The sequence below is a fragment of the Lagenorhynchus albirostris genome, chromosome 11, assembly GCF_949774975.1.
Source record: "Lagenorhynchus albirostris chromosome 11, mLagAlb1.1, whole genome shotgun sequence".
Taxonomy (NCBI): domain Eukaryota; kingdom Metazoa; phylum Chordata; class Mammalia; order Artiodactyla; family Delphinidae; genus Lagenorhynchus; species Lagenorhynchus albirostris.
This window is the reverse complement of record NC_083105.1, coordinates 20553849-20569972: the sequence shown is the minus strand read 5'-3', so window position 1 is coordinate 20569972 and position 16124 is coordinate 20553849. Positions and strand designations below refer to the sequence as shown.

Below are 16124 nucleotides of genomic sequence, written 5' to 3'. Positions count from 1 at the left end.
TGCTTTCACAGTGTTTCTCGGCTTGACACACTTAGCCCTTCAGAAAACTTTCCTGTGGTCCTTTTACTACATACCAAAACAATCCAGTTTTGGGTTTGTTTAAGTTTATTTTGATTTGGATCATAGCACAGGGCCGTTACTGAGAGCCATTCATTGCCCGGCTTGGCACCCTTTCTAAAGGTCAGGCGTTCTAAAAATCTTGTAAAGTAGTTTGCTTCTGTTTCTGGAGTCTAGTCCGTTTTATTTACATGCTTTTCACAACAGATTTGCTCATTTACTTCATTCAATAAGTATTCATTGCTTTTCTCATGTACCAGGCCCTGTTCTTGGCACTGGGAGACACAGTAAATGAAACACACAATTCCCTGCCTTCATGGAGCTAACACACTAGCAAGAAGATGTACTAAACAAAATAAACAAGTAAAATATATGGCATGTTAGACAGTAGTAAAGTCGGGACAGGGAGAGTCTGGAGGCTGGGGACAAATAGGAGTTTTACCTAGGGAAGGCCTCACCGAGGAGATACTTGAGCAGAAACCCAGAAGCAGCAAGGAAGTAAGCCCTGGGGATGGGATATCTGGGACCTGGGGCACTCTGTCCCAAACCCAGGGAAGGTATGAGTGCCGAGGCTCTGTGTGTGGGTGCCTTGCTTGAGCAGCAAGGAACTATCGTAGCTGAGTAGAGCGAGGAGAGGGTAGGAGGAGAGGAGGATATGGGGGGCGTGGTGGCAGGCAGTGTTTGACCTTTGGCCATTGTAGGGCCTTGGCTTTTACTGTGAGTGAAAGGGGAAGCCACAGGAGGTGTTTTTGGCAGGAGAGTGGCGTAGGCCAAAGTCGGATCACTTAAGCTGCTATATCGAGAAGAGACGAAGAGACGGAAGGAGGATAAAGGAGACCAGTTAAGAGACTTAGTGCAGTAATCCAGAAGCTCTGTACATTCCCCAATCTGGGCAAGGCTACTGTCGCTCTATTGTTAATTGAATTGCTTTAAATTTTTTTAAGGAGGAGTTTTTCTTTGTTGTCTTCCTACTTACCATATTCCATATGTGTTCCCTTTTTCTTTTTTTTTTTTGCGGTACGCAGGCCTCTCACTGTTGTGGCCTCTCCTGTTGCGGAGCACAGGCTCCAGATGCGCAGGCTCAGCGGCCATGGCTCACGGGCCTAGCCGCTCTGCGGCATGTGGGATCCTCCTGGACCGGGGCATGAACCCGTGTCCCCTGCATCGGCAGGCGGACTCTCAACCGCTGTGCCACCAGGGAAGCCCCCTTTTTTTTTTTTAAGTCATTCTATTTAAACTTCTCACACTGTATGCTTTGGTGGGAACAATTTAAGGCATCTGTGGAGGTTTTAAAACAGAAAAGCACGCATAACAGAGTGGGATTTGTCTGTCCCTTGTGGAAGGCCAGCTGGCCTCCCGGGCAGGTGCTTTTAACCTAGGAGGCCCAGAAACCTCTAATAGGAGCGAATCGGCTTGGAGGGTGGCAGTGCAAGTTTTCATTCGTGAAAGTTGTAGATGCAGGCCTCAGTGCTGGGTGCTGCGCTAGCTACTGGTTACGCCAGAGGTTTCACAGCCAAGACAACCTGGATTTGAACCTTGTCTTCATCACTTACTAGCTAGATAGCCTTGAGTAAGTTAGTTAATCTCAACTTTATTCTCTCTCAAAAGGGAGTAGCAGTACTTCCCTCATGGAGATTGAATTAGACTATGCGTTAACAATACACAAATTGCATTTATTGAATTTTCATTATGTGCCGGTCACTCTTCTGAGTACTTTCCGTACATTATTATTACATTATTGTTGTAATCCTCACAACAATTCCCTGAGGTATAGGTACTGTTAACATTGTAGAAGGGGGAACTCGAATTCTTAAATAAATCCAGAACCCCAGCTGCTCAGCACCCGCTGCCAGTCTGGTCTCAACCTCCATCTCTCACCTGGATGACTGCAGTAGCCTCCTAACGAGTTTCCTTGCCTCCATCCTTGCCCTGCTGCTGTCTGTTTTGTACCCAACAACAAGGATGATTCTTTTCCGTGAAAGGGAACATGTCACTCCTTTGCCAACAACCCTCGGAAATAGTGATTTTCAACCACGGGCCATTCTGGAGACGTTTTTGGTCATCACAGCTGGGGACTGCTACTGGGGTGTGGTGGGTAAGGAGCGCCCTGCTGTGCACTGGACGGCCTCACAACAAAGAGTCACCTGGCCCGCGTGAGCAGAGCCACTGCTGAGAAACCCTGCTCTCGTGGTACCCAGCCTACTCGGGATAAAACCCGCAGTCCTCATCATGTTCCTCGGGGCTCTGTGTAACCTAGGCCCTGGCTTCTGACCTCGTCCCCAGCCACTCCTCCTCGTTCACTCCGTTCCAGCTGCACTGGTCTCCTCGATTCTCCTCACATAGGCAAGCACACCTGTCTGGGACTTGGCGTCGCTGCTCCCTCTGCCGGGAATGCTTTTCTTCCAGGTGCCTTTTGGCTCTCTTCTTGACTTCCTTCAGTCTGTGCCTTCCGTGACCACCCCCATATCAGACAGCACTCCTCTTCACCCCCTCGCCCTCTCCCCCACGCACCAGTCTCTCAGTCCAGCCTCCTTTTCCTGAGGTGACCTTCCCCTATTAGAATATAAGCTCCAGGAGGATAGGGACTTCTTCCTTGGTTTCCTGCCATAGCCAGTATCTAGAAAAGTCACTGGTACATGGTAGATACTCAGTAAGTATTTGTTGGAGGATAGCACATAGTGGTTAAGTGGCTTGTCCAGGGTTACGTGGGTGATGATGATGATGGGCTGGCTTCAAGCCTGGGCTGCCCTACCCCAGAGCTGATGTGCCGGCCCCCTGCTCTGTACTGCTTCCCTCATAGCTCAGTACCCGGCACATAGAAGACACTCAGTGAATAGTATATATCCCCCCTTATGTCACTGTCACTTATGAGTATGTGGATTGAAAAGACAGCATTTGACTTCAGTCAAAACACCGTATTATAATCCTGCCTCTGCCTCTGGCTGTGTGTCTGTACTCGAGCGTGTGGCTCACTGTTGGTGGACCTCAGATTCTTCATGTCTCAAGTGATGCTACATGTCCACGTAAAACTTTCACCTGTTCCCTCTTACATTCCTTTCATCAGTGATAATTTTCTGTGGTTTCTAGTATAGCCTAAGTCCTCTGTGGTGTATGGTACAGTTTGGATCTAATAAATATCTCGTTGCAGAGCGTTTCCTTTGGAGCCGTCTGTGTTGCTGTTGGCTGATCTCTATTATCAGAGATTATCCTTATGTGGCTGCAGGGGGCCACTTTCAGAGGAAGCTCTAATGGAATTATTTCCCAAGTTACGAGCAAACATTTCAACTGGCATATCCAAGGTACTACGGTTTTGTGGTGTGTTCTCTGCCTCCCATCTTTTGTTTTATGCGTGTATTGCCAGTGGTTGTCAGAGCTCCTTAATCAGAAAATGCTGCTTTGGGGTGGTTTCTATTTAAAGCAGTGATTCCTAAACACTGACCTACAAACTGATTGCAGCAGGATTAATTGGGGCGCTTACTAAAAATATAAATTCTGGGTCCCAACACCCCCAAATTCTGATTCTGCAGGCATAGGGTGGAAGTGACATATCTGCATGATTTTTCAAAGCTCTGTAGGTGATTCTGCTGCTCATTCAGGTGTATAGAAATACCTGAACATGTTATTTAGAAATAAAAATCATTAATTTCAGTGGAATTGTAAGCTTAATCAGATTCTTTGCGCTTATTTACAGAGATGCCTATAGTGTTATAGTTCAAAGAAGCAGCACCGTTTTATGAGCAACCTTATCTTCTCAGTCTAGTCTGGTCATTAATTGTTCCAAGTACCATTTGAATAAGGTGTTGGTTGGTGGTGAATATGAAATAAGGAATAGAATAAACATGTATTACTCTGACAAGTGGTCTATCTTTCATAATTCCATGAAACTTAGGTCTCACTGACTCTTAATCAGTTTCTTATGTTTAAATAGTTGGAGTTTGAAACATGCCTTTTAATTTCTCTAGATTCGGCTTTTGACCATAAGGATCCTAAACCACTTTGAGGTTCGGCTTCCAGAATTAATGGAGGTATTTTAACTGTTCATTTTGGGTAACTTTTAAAAAATGTAACTTGACATATTGTTTTCCAAAATGATAATTTTGCAAAAAATTCAAATACCGTGTAAATATCTATCACGAAGTTTGAAAAAAACTTTTTGCCATTCTTATTCCCATCCCCTCAGCAAGGCCACCACTGAAAATCCATAATTAGTTGGTGACTATTCTTTCAGACTTTTTGTATATACACACATAACTTAAACAAATGGTGTCATGCAAGTTTTTCCACATCCGTACCTCTAGCCCTACCTCATTTCTTTTGAAGTTTGAATAGTGCCCCACAGTTTAAAATATTGTATTTAACCAGTTCCCTCTTGATGGACGCTTAGGTGGGTTGTTGGTAGTTTTGCAGCATTTCTAATAATACTGCCGTGAACATCCTTACACAGATACCTTTGTTCAGGGAAACATTTCAATAATGCAAATGATTACTTCCAGAAGTAGAAATTACTTGTACTTAGAAGTAGAATTGTACAGTGAAAGTATATGTACATTTTCTGTATTTCAAAAAATATTGCCAGTCAACTTGAGTGATTTTGAGAATTACTTTCCTGTTTTTTACTTGTCATGTCTCTGCTAGACACTAAACCTAAATTATCTACCAAAAAGTAAATGATGTGAGGAAGAATGAATCATTTCCTCAAAAAATGTGTTGCTTATTTAATTTAAAACATTAACATATGCCAGTTTTTCTTTTTTAGACTTCTGTTCATATTTAATGTTCTTTTTGGAAAATCAAAATACTGACCTGCCTCCTGGTTTCCTCTGGTTGTTCAGGATGACGAGCTCTCAGAGCGTCGGTCTGTCTTTGCTATATTACGCCAGGCAGAACTTGTGCCAGCAACTGTGAATGATTACAGAGAGAAGCTTCTTCATTTGAGAAAACTAAGACATGATGTGGTACAGACTGCAGTCCCTGATGGGCCATTACAGGAGGTAAAAACAGTGTTTGGGGTTTTTTTTTTTTAACTCAGTTTATACTTTAAGATCTGTTTAGCTGGCATTTGAGAAAAGAGAAGCATACTAAATAGTCACCAAAAAATTTAAAAAGAGAGAGAGAGAGAAAGAATTTTTAAAAGCAAGAATTATAAAAAAAGAATTTAAAACTAAGTAAATACCCAGTTCTGTTCAATGCTTTGAGTTAAATGGCTCTACAGCCTTTTCAACAGTAGAAATAATTTACTATCCTCCCTTCTCCTGAGTATGTGTGTAGTATGTGAGGGTAGGTAGTAGGTGGCAGCAGGAGGAACAAGGTCAAGTTGACAGCCTGATACTCTTCTCCAGATTTGTTCACTGCTGCAGGACGTCAGCCCTCTACCTTTTGTATCAGGGATTTTCCGTCCATGACCCTTGAGGATACATCACTATCCCTTTGGGAAGAAGGCCAAGTGGAGGCATTCCCCTTTCAAGCAGAGCAGTTCTGTTCTTAACCTGTTCTGTATATTAGCGTCCTGTGTTATGTTCCATTTGGAAAGGGACTCTGCTGCTAAGGTAGACACAAGCACCCCACCCCCAAATAATAATAGAACTACCACTTTACATGATGTTTCCTGAGTGCACGGGGATGCTAGTAACAGTGACTGTCATTCCAAAAGGCGACTGTGAAAACTTTGGACCCTCTGAACTGAACTCTTTTAATGCCTAGTTTTGAGAACTCACACATCTGCTCATAAAGCCTCAGCTGCCGTTCATGTAGTGCTTTGCTGGGTTCTTTGGCACCTGTGCTTTACTGATTACCGTTCAAGTTTTGTCTTGTCAGGTGATGGCAGTATTTGTTAGGAATGAAGTTAATCATGAGTCAAATCTGTTTATTCAAATATATCCTTTATTCGTGAACATCTGGAGTGAGTTTGAATACTATGTTTTCTTAAGTGATTCTTCTCTGTTAAATAGTGAGTGACATTTTGGGAAGAGGAGGAAAATTACTGTACCTGAATTTTGGATTGGCACCTGCAAGTTTTTTCTTAAAGCAGAAGCTTCTTTCCAAACCTCAGGTTGTCCAAGTCAGGATCCTTGCATTTTGGTGCCGATCTAAACTAATTTCCTATGCTTGCAGGTGCCACTTCGTTATCTGTTAGGCATGTTATATGTTAACTTCAGTGCTCTCTGGGATCCTGTTATTGAACTCATAAGGTAAGCCTGGGTGAAATGGATGAAGCTGTTGTGCTTTCACTACTGCAGAATGATGATGGAGCCAGTATTATACTCTGGGGTGTGATTTAAGTGAATGGGTGTGTATGGTATTTATAGCTACCTTAAAGCCTTTGTGGGACAAGGTGAAGAAAAAGTAAACATTACTTATTCTATCTGATGCCAAGTTTCTGACAATTCAGTTGTTTTGTATATGTTTCTCTGTACTTTGAAATAACTTTGGAGAACTTTCTTTTTTTACTTTACATTATACACCTGTATTATTGAATTTTTTAACAGTAATAAGTACTGTATAATAATTGTATGCTTTTATTTATATATATTGAGTCATTGAGCCAAACTTTAATTTAAAACTTAAAAATTAAATTTAAAACCCTTGCTGTCTAGTATCCAAAACCCTTTAGCTCTAAAAAGGACGTTCATAATCACATAAAAAATACATATGTTGTGCCTCATTTATAGAAATCTGTCCTTCTGCAGGCATTTGTCTTCAGAGGGCCTACTCTAGCTTTTTGTCAGATTGGAAACATATTATGTGTGGCCTCTCAAAACCCTAAATATTAGACCTTAGCAGAACAGGCATTTTGAAAAATAAAGTACAAAAGTTGTTTACGACCCCACATTCAGGGATAACTTAATTAGTATTTTAGTTATATCCTTTCACTTTTTTTTTGTATGAGATATCTCAAAACAGGGTCCATTCCACGGGTTTTATTTTATGATCTTTACTCTTAGTTCTCATGCACGTGAAATGGAAAATAAGCAATTTTGGAAAGTCTACTATGAACATCTAGAAAAAGCAGCTACACATGCTGGTATGTAAAGGGATATGAAGGAGGGGGCTGCGGGAGGAAATGGTTGTTTAACTGTTTAATTTCTATTGCTTAATTACACATAAAATTGGAAAGCAGAAATGAGAAATGTATTATCTTTGATAACCTTTGGATACTGTTATCATTTGCTTGTATTACTAGTGAAAGGAATGCCATTACTGGCAGAAACACATAGGGTAGTTGTTAACATTTCTCTAGTGGTTATGATTACCTTTTTTCTTTCAGAGAAAGAGCTGCAAAATGACACAAGAGATGAGGAGAGGTCCATTGGAGATGCAAGTTGGGAGCAGACTCAGGAAGGAAACGTTGGAACTCTTTATCATGAGCAGTTCGCATTGAAAACCGACCTTCAGGAAAGACTGGACCATACCAATTTTCGGTTTTTGCTCTGGCGAACTCTGGCAAAATTCCCAGAAAGGGTAGAGCCACGGTCCAGGGAGCTTTCCCCGCTTTTCTTGAGATTTATCAAGTAAGTGTTCTTGCCTAGGAATATGTCTCTGGTAGGGTGTGAGGAAGAGAAGGTGCAAAGTATTAAATTCCCAGATTGGCTGAGTTCTTTTCTTAAATCTGTCATCTTTTCAAATCATTGGCACCTCTCTAAAGCACTGGCTCCATCAGATAACAACTAAACAACTTTTGTTTACCACTTAATCTTACATAAACCAAAATTTAACCAGCCCACAAACGCTATTAATAAAAAATTGCAGATTTCAAAGTAAGAAAGGCCATACCGAGTTAGATCAGTGTACAATGGCCTTGTTATTTCTTGCCCTATTGTTGTTTTCTTGCCTGCCTGGGGCTTAAAATTACTTTGCAGTAACTCAACCTCAGCCACTCTGTTTTGAACCTCTTGACTGTTTCCCATGATGCCGAGGAATGTGCTCTCAAAGAATAACAAGAACTTTCTGGAGCACTGTTTTATTTTGACTAGGTATGCTGTGTGAGAGTCAGATTGCTTTAAAACTCTAAAGATAAGGGATGCGGTATATAGAACACTACTAGTCAATCAATAAAAGTTATGTTTTCTGGAAACATTTCATTACATGGGAAAATACTGTAGGGTTAGGTTAGGCAGGCTACAGACCACAGCCAGCCAGACTAGTTCAAGGAACAGCTAGGGAGTCTTTTGGCTACAGCAGGGTGATCCAGGAAGAAAGTAGTTGGAGGTGAGGGCAAAAATTTAACAGGAGACTGAATATGTGTAGGGCCTTTAAGTTTTTTACTGTCAGTGAAATGGAAAGCCATTGGGAGGTTTAAGCAGAAGGATGACATGACTTAAGTTTTCTTGAGGATTTTTCTGGCTGCCATGTTGAGAATGGACTGTGGGACAGCAGTGGTGAGAGCAGAGGGACTGCAGAGTAGAGTTGGGAGGAGATTGCAAAAATCTGGGCAAGAAGTGATGGTGACCAAGGTGGGAATAGTGTGGATGATGAGAGGTAGTTGAATCCTTGACAACTTTTGAAGGATTTCATTCAAAAAGATATATTTTTGAAGAATTGTAACTAGATTAGCCTGTGGGACTTACCAACAGATCACTCATGGGATGGGGGTTTGGGGGGTGCACGAAGGAGGAAGGGGAGGAATCAAAGATGTCTGTAAGGTTTTGGCCTGAGCAACTGGAAGAACAGAGTTACCATTTACTGAGATTGACAGAAATGCAGAAGTTTGCTGACTTGTGAGGAAGATCAAGAGTTCATTATTTAAAACATGTTAAGTTTAGGATGCTGAATAGACATCTAGGCACAGATCTCAAGTAGGCAGTTGAGTGTAGAGTTTAAAGTTCAGGGGAAAGGTTTTGTTTAAAGATAGTAAATTTCAGACTCATCAGTATATGGATGGTTTTTAAAATTATGAGACAGGGAATGAAGTCACACCTGGGGGTTTAAATGTAGAGAGGGAAAATTTCCAAGGACTAACAGCAATATTCAGAGGCTGGAAGATAAGGAATCAGCCAAGGATGCCAGGAAAGAGTGATAGAAGAACCAAGACCACTTAATATCCCTTGAAGGAAGTATTTCAAGGAGGGAGTAAACAGTGGAATCAAATGTGTCTGAGACATCAGTCAGATGAAGAATAAGAATTAACCGACACAGAAAGATAGACAAGATGAAAAGGCAGAGGGCTATGTGCCAGATGAAGGAACAAGATAAAACCCCAGAAAAACAACTAAATGAAGTAGAGATAGGCAACCTTCCAGAAAAAGAATTCAGAATAATGATAGTGAAGATGATCCAGGACCTCGGAAAAACAATGGAGGCAAAGATCGAGAAGATGCAAGAAATGTTTAACAAAACCTAGAAAATTAAAGAACAAACAAACAGAGATGACCAATACAATAACTGAAATGAAAACTACACTAGAAGGAATCAATAGCAGAATAACTGAGGCAGAAGAATGGGTAAGTGACCTGGAAGACAGAATGGTGGAATTCACTGCTGCGGAACAGAATAAAGAGAAAAGAATGAAAAGAAATGAAGACAGCCTAAGAGACCTCTGGGACAACATTAAACACAACAACATTCTCACTATAGGGGTCCCAGAAGGAGAAGAGAGAGAGACAGGACCAGAGAAAATATTTGAAGAGATTATAGTTGAAAACTTCCCTAACATGGGAGAGGAAATAGCCACCCAAGTCCAGGAAACACAGCAAGTCCCATACAGGATAAACCCAAGGAGAAACACAGCAAGACACATAGTAATCAAATTGACAGAAATTAAAGACAAAGAAAAATTACTGAAAGCAGCAAGGGAAAAGCAACAAATAACATACAGGGGAACTCCCATAAGGTTGACAGCTGATTTCTCAGCAGAAACTCTACAAACCAGAAGGGAGTGGCATGATATACTTAAAGTGATGAAAGGGAAGGACCTACAACCAAGATTACTTGACCCAGCAAGGATCTCATTAATATTCAACGGAGATATCAAAAGCTTTACAGACAAGCAAAAGCTAAGACAATTCAGCTCCACCAAACCACCTCTACAACAAATGCTAAAGGAACTTCTCTAAGTGGGAAACACAAGAGAAGAAAAGGACCTACAAATACAAACCCAAAACAATTAAGAAAATGGTCATAGGAACATACATATCGATAATTACCTTAAACGTGAATGGATTAAATGCTCCAACCAAAAGACACAGGCTTGCTGAATGGATACAAAAACAAGACCCATATATATGCTGTCTACAAGTCACCCACTTCAGACCTAGGGATACATGCAGACTGAAAGTGAGGGGATGGAACAAGATATTCCATGCAAATGGAAATCAAAAGAAAGCTGGAGTAGCTATACTCATATCACATAAAATAGACTTTAAAATAAAGAGTGTTACAAGAGACAAGGAAGGACACTACATAATGATCAAAGGATCAATCCAAGAAGAATATATAACAATTATAAATATATATGCACCAAACATAGGAGCACCTCAATACATGAGGCAACTGCTAACAGCTATAAAAGAGGAAATCGACAGTAACACAATAATAGTGGGGGACTTTATCACCTCACTTACACCAATGGACAGATTAATAAGGAAACACAAGCTTTAAATGATACAATAGACCAGATAGATTTAATTGATATTTATAGGACATTCCATCCAAAAACAGCAGATTACACTTTCTTCTCAAGTGTGCATGGAACATTCTCCAGGATAGATCACATCTTGGGTCACACATCAAGCCTCAGTAACTTTAAGAAGGTTGAAATCATATCAAGCATCTTTTCTGACCACAGTGCTATGAGATTAGAAACCAATTAAAGGGGAAAAAACATAAAAAACACAAATACATGGAGGCTAAACACTACGTTACTAAATAACCAAGAGATCACTTGGTTATTTAGAAGAAATCAAAGAGGAAATCAAAAAATACCTAGAGAGAAATGTCAATGAAAACACGACAGACAATCCAAAACCTATGGGATGCAGCAAAAGCAGTTCTAAGAGGGAATTTTATAGCAATACAAGCTTACCTTAAGTAACGAGCAATCTCAAATAAGCAATCTAACGTTACACCTAAAGAAACTAGAGAAGGGAAAACAAACAAAACCCAAAGTTAGCAGAAGGAAAGAAATAAAGATCAGTGCAGGAATAAATGAAATAGAATCAAAGAATAGGAAAGATCAATAAAACTAAAAGCTGGTTCTTTGAGAAGATACACAAAATTGATAAACCATTAGCCAGACTCATCAAGAAAAAGAGGGAGAGGACTCAATAAAATTAGAAATGAAAAAGGAGAAGTTACAACAGACACTGCAGAAATACAAAGCATCCTAAGGGACTACTACAAGCAACTCTATGCCAATAAAATGGACAACCTGGAAGAAACGGACATGTTCTTAGAAAGGTATAAACTTCCAAGACTGAACCAGGAAGAAATAGAAAATGTGAACAGAACAATCACAAGTAATGAAATTGAAACTGTGATTAAAAATCTTCCAACAGGGCTTCCCTGGTAGCGCAGTGGTTGAGAGTCCGCCTGCTGATGCAGGGGACACAGCTTCGTGCCCTGGTCCGGGAAGATTCCACATGCTGTGGAGCGGCTGGGCCTGTGAGCCATGGCCACTGAGCCTGCCTGGCAGGAGCCTGTGTTTCGCAACGGGAGAGGCCACAACAGTGAGAGGCCTGTGTACCACAAAAAAAAAAAGAAAAAAATCTTCCAACAAACAAAAGTCCAGGACCAGATGGCTTCACAGGTGAATTCTATCAAACATTTGGAGAAGAGCTAACACCCATCCTTCTCAAACTCTTCCAAAAAAGTGCAGAGGAAGGAACACTCGCAAACTCATTCTATGAGGCTACCATCACCCTGATACCAAAACCAGACAAAGGTACTACAAAAAAAGAAAATTACAGACCAATATCACTGATGAATATAGATTCAAAAATCCTCAACAAAATAGTAGCAAACAGAATCCAACAACACATATAAAAGGATCATACATCATGATCAAGTGGGATTTATCCCAGGGATGCAAGGATTCTTCAATATATGCAAATCAATCAATGTGATACACCATATTAACAAGTTGAAGAATAAAAACCATATGATCATCTCAATAGATGCAGGAAAAGCTTTTGACAAAATTCAACACCCATTTATGGTAAAAACTCTCCAGAAAGTGTGCATAGAGGGAACCTACCTGAACATAATAAAGGCCATATATGACAAACCCACAGCAAATGTCATTCTCAATGGTGAAAAACTGAAAGCATTTCCTGTAAGATCAGGAACAAGATAAGGATGTCAACTCTCACCGCAGTTATTCAACATAGTTTTAGAAGTCCTAGCCTGGACAATCAGAGAAGAAAAAGAAATAAAAGAATACAAATTGGAAAAGAAAAAGTAAAACTGTCACTGTTTGCAGATGACATGATACTATACATAGAGAATCCTAAAGATGCCACCAGAATACTACTAGAGCTAATCAATGAATTAGGTAAAGTTGCAGGATACAAACTTCATGCACAGAAATCTCTTGCATTCCTATACACTAATGATGAAAAATCTGAAAGAGAAATTAATGAAACACTCCCATTTACCATTGCAACAAAAAGAATAAAATACCTAGGAATAAACCTACCGAGGGAGACAAAAGACCTGTATGCAGAAAACTATAAGACACTGATGAAAGAAATTAAAGATGATACCCACAGATGGAGAGATATACCATGTTGTTGGATTGGAAGAATCAATATTGTGAAAATGAATATACTACCCAAAGCAATCTACAGATTCAATGCAATCCCTATCAAATTACCAATGGCATTTTTTACGGAACTAGAACAAAAACTCTTAAAATTTGTTTGGAGACACAAAAGACCCCGAATAGCCAAAGCAGTCTTGAGGGAAAAAAACAGAGCTGGAGGAATCAGACTCCCTGTCTTCAGACTATACTACAAAGCTACAGTAATCAAGACGACATGGTACTGGCACAAAACCAGAAATATAGATCAATGGAATAGGATAGAGAGCCCAGAGGTAAGCCCACGCACATATGGTCAACTAATCTATGACAAAGGAGGCAAGGATATACAATGGAGAAAAGATGGTCTCTTCAGTAAGTGGTGCTGGGAAAAACTGGACAGCTACATGTAAAAGAATGAAATTAGAACACTCCCTAACACCATACACAAAAATAAACTCAAAATGGATTAGAGACCTAAATTAAGACTGGATACTATAAAACTCTTAGAGGAAAACATAGGAAGAACACTCTTTGACGTAATCACAGCAAGATCTTTTTTGGTACACCTCCTAGAGTAATGGAAATAAAAACAAAAATAAACAAATGGGACCTAATGAAACTTAAAAGCTTTTGCACAGCAAAGGAAACCATAAACAAGACGAAGAGACAACCCTCAGAATGGGAGAAAATATTTGCAAATGAATCAGCGGACAAAGGGTTAATCTCCAAAATATATAAACAGCTCATGCAGCTCAATATTAAAAAACAAACAACCCAATCCAGAAATGGGCTGAAGACCTAAATAGACATTTCTCCAAAGAAGACATACAGATGGCCAAGAAACACATGAAAAGCTGGTCAACATCACTAATTATTAGAGAAATGGAAATCAAAACTACAATGAGGTATCACCTGACACCAGTTAGAATGGGCATCATCAGAAAATCTACAAACAACAAATGCTGGAGAGGGTGTGGAGAAAAGGGAACCCTCTTGCACTGTTGGTGGGAATGTAAATTGATACAGCCACTATGGAGAACAGTATGGGGGTTCCTTAAAAAAGTAAAAATTGAATTACAATATGATCCAGCAATCCCACTACTGGGCATATACCCAGAGAAAACCATAATTCAAAAAGACACATGCACCCCAATGTTCATTGCAGCACTATTTACAATAGCCAGGTCATGGAAGCAGCCTAAATGCCCATTGACAGATGAATGGATAAAGAATATGTGGTACATATATACAATGGAATATTACTCAGACATAAAAAGGAACGAAATTGGGTCATTGGTTGAGACGTGGATGGATCTAGAGACTGTCATACAGAGTGAAGTAAGTCAGAAAGAGAAAAACGAATATCATATACTAACGCATGTATGTGGAAACTAGAAAAATGGTATAGATGAACCGGTTTGCAGGGCAGAAATTGAGACACAGATGTAGAGAACAAACGTATGGACACCAAGGGGGGAAAGCCGCAGGTGGGTGGGAGTGGTGGTGTGATGAATTGGGCCATTGGGATTGACATGTATACACTAATGTGTATAAAATTGATGACAAATAAGAAGCTGCTGTACAAAAAAAATGGTTATCATTAATTTGTGAGAAAATTTTCCACTTATTTTCCTGTATCTAATAAGTTAGTTGTATGCTTTTTTCTTCTTTATTCTCTTAATGTAAGTAACTATACTGATTGACTTTAGAAAGTTAAACCTTTCTTGTATCGTTGGAATAAACCTCACTTGTCATGATAGATTAAAAAAAAAAAAAGTATTGACCATTGGCTTTGGAAGTGACCTTAACAAGAGTTGTTTTGGTTGACCTGATAGGGATGACATTCTGATTAAAATGGCTTAAGAGAAGATGGAGAAGAAAAATGGAAACAGCAAGTGTGGGCAGTTCTTGAACAAAGGAAGTAGACGTAGGTGGAAGGAGGTGTGGGAGCAGAAGGGGAGCCGTTGTTGTCTGGGTTGACGTTGAGCTTAAACAGCCTGTGTGTAGGCGATGCTAGCATGAATGATCCATAAGGGAGGGGAAATGGGTAATGCAAGAGAGGGGATAAAATCGCGAGAGCCCTGCCTTTGGATAGGCAGGAGGAGACAGGATTCTGTGCATAAGTGAAGAGGTTTGCCTGGATAATTCATTCTGGGAAAGGTTACAAGCAAAGATGCACACAGGTCAGTAGATATGGTGGTGGAAGAGTAATGATTTTCTTTTTTTCACATAGGTCTTTGGGCTTTATGTCTAAACAAGAGCAGTGACGTTCAGCTTCCTTGCCTTGTTTTGAAGATCATGTAGTGTTTATCAGTTGTTTTGTGAATTGCAAGGGGCTGTACCTATGCAAGCCGGTATTAAAGGTGTTAGTAGGCTATGAAGTTCCTATCATGTTAATTTTTCAAGTTTTTCCCCAAAGAAATAAATTACCCCTTAGCTTAATGTAAAGACCTTCCTCTAGTAGCACAGGGTGCTGTGAGGTGTGGATGGAGGGTGGAGCCTGTAACAGGGTGTGAGTCTCTGAGTTTAAGAAAACTTAAAGACTGAAAAGACACAATTTTTTAAAAATGTTGAAGATTAATTGGCACTGATTACCTATAACTAATACTTCTGTAAATGATCCAAACTAATGAAAAACCCAAAGGTCACCTTTAATTCTGACTTTGAAATATATTATGGGCTTTTAGTTTGGGGGGTTATAAATTTATACTTCTAAATATGTTTCATATAATTTGGTATTAGGACTAATTGTGAATCCGTTGTAAACATTCTCTGAGAAGAACCAAACCAGAAGCAGAAATGAATGACTAACAATAGCAACAGTATCTCAGTGATAGGTGACATTTAATAGTACTTGCTGTGTGTTAGACACTCTTATAAGTGCTTTGTATGAATTATGTAATAAATGAATGAGTGAACATGCTGTGCATGGAGGTAAAGGTTAATATGTCATGTGGTTAATTGAGGGCTGAGAGTATAGTACACACATTTTTAAATGGATAATGGTGCAGTTTTTAAAGGACAACTTTGCTCATTTCATTCATTCATTTATTTTTTATTTATTAAGGGTAAGATCCTGCTAGCTAAGAGTACAGCATTGAGTATGGTAGGGTCTCAGCCTTCTAGGTTTAGCATTGTGTATTAACCTATAGTGTATTTCTTCTAGGTGTGCTGGTAGGATGCTATCCTCAAATATGTATTGTATCAGTGTATTTTTAAATTTATTTATTTATTTTTGGCTGCGTTGGGTCTTAGTTGCTGCGTGCGGGGGCTCTTCTTTGTTGTGGCGCACAGGCTTCTCATTGCAGTGGCTTCTCGTTGTGGAGCATGGGCT

The 16124-nt window shown here is 39.9% G+C and overlaps 1 protein-coding gene across 1 annotated transcript in view; it reads left to right on the top strand.

The window, feature by feature from the left end:
- Positions 1–16124, top strand: part of UTP20 (UTP20 small subunit processome component) — a 94026-nt gene that overhangs the window by 20774 nt on the left and 57128 nt on the right. The window contains exons 16-21 of the mRNA XM_060164551.1: positions 3206–3356; positions 4020–4082; positions 4890–5048; positions 6169–6245; positions 6999–7078; positions 7322–7565. Of these exons, the coding sequence (XP_060020534.1) occupies positions 3206–3356; positions 4020–4082; positions 4890–5048; positions 6169–6245; positions 6999–7078; positions 7322–7565 (774 nt within the window). The remainder of the gene's footprint in view (positions 1–3205; positions 3357–4019; positions 4083–4889; positions 5049–6168; positions 6246–6998; positions 7079–7321; positions 7566–16124) is intronic.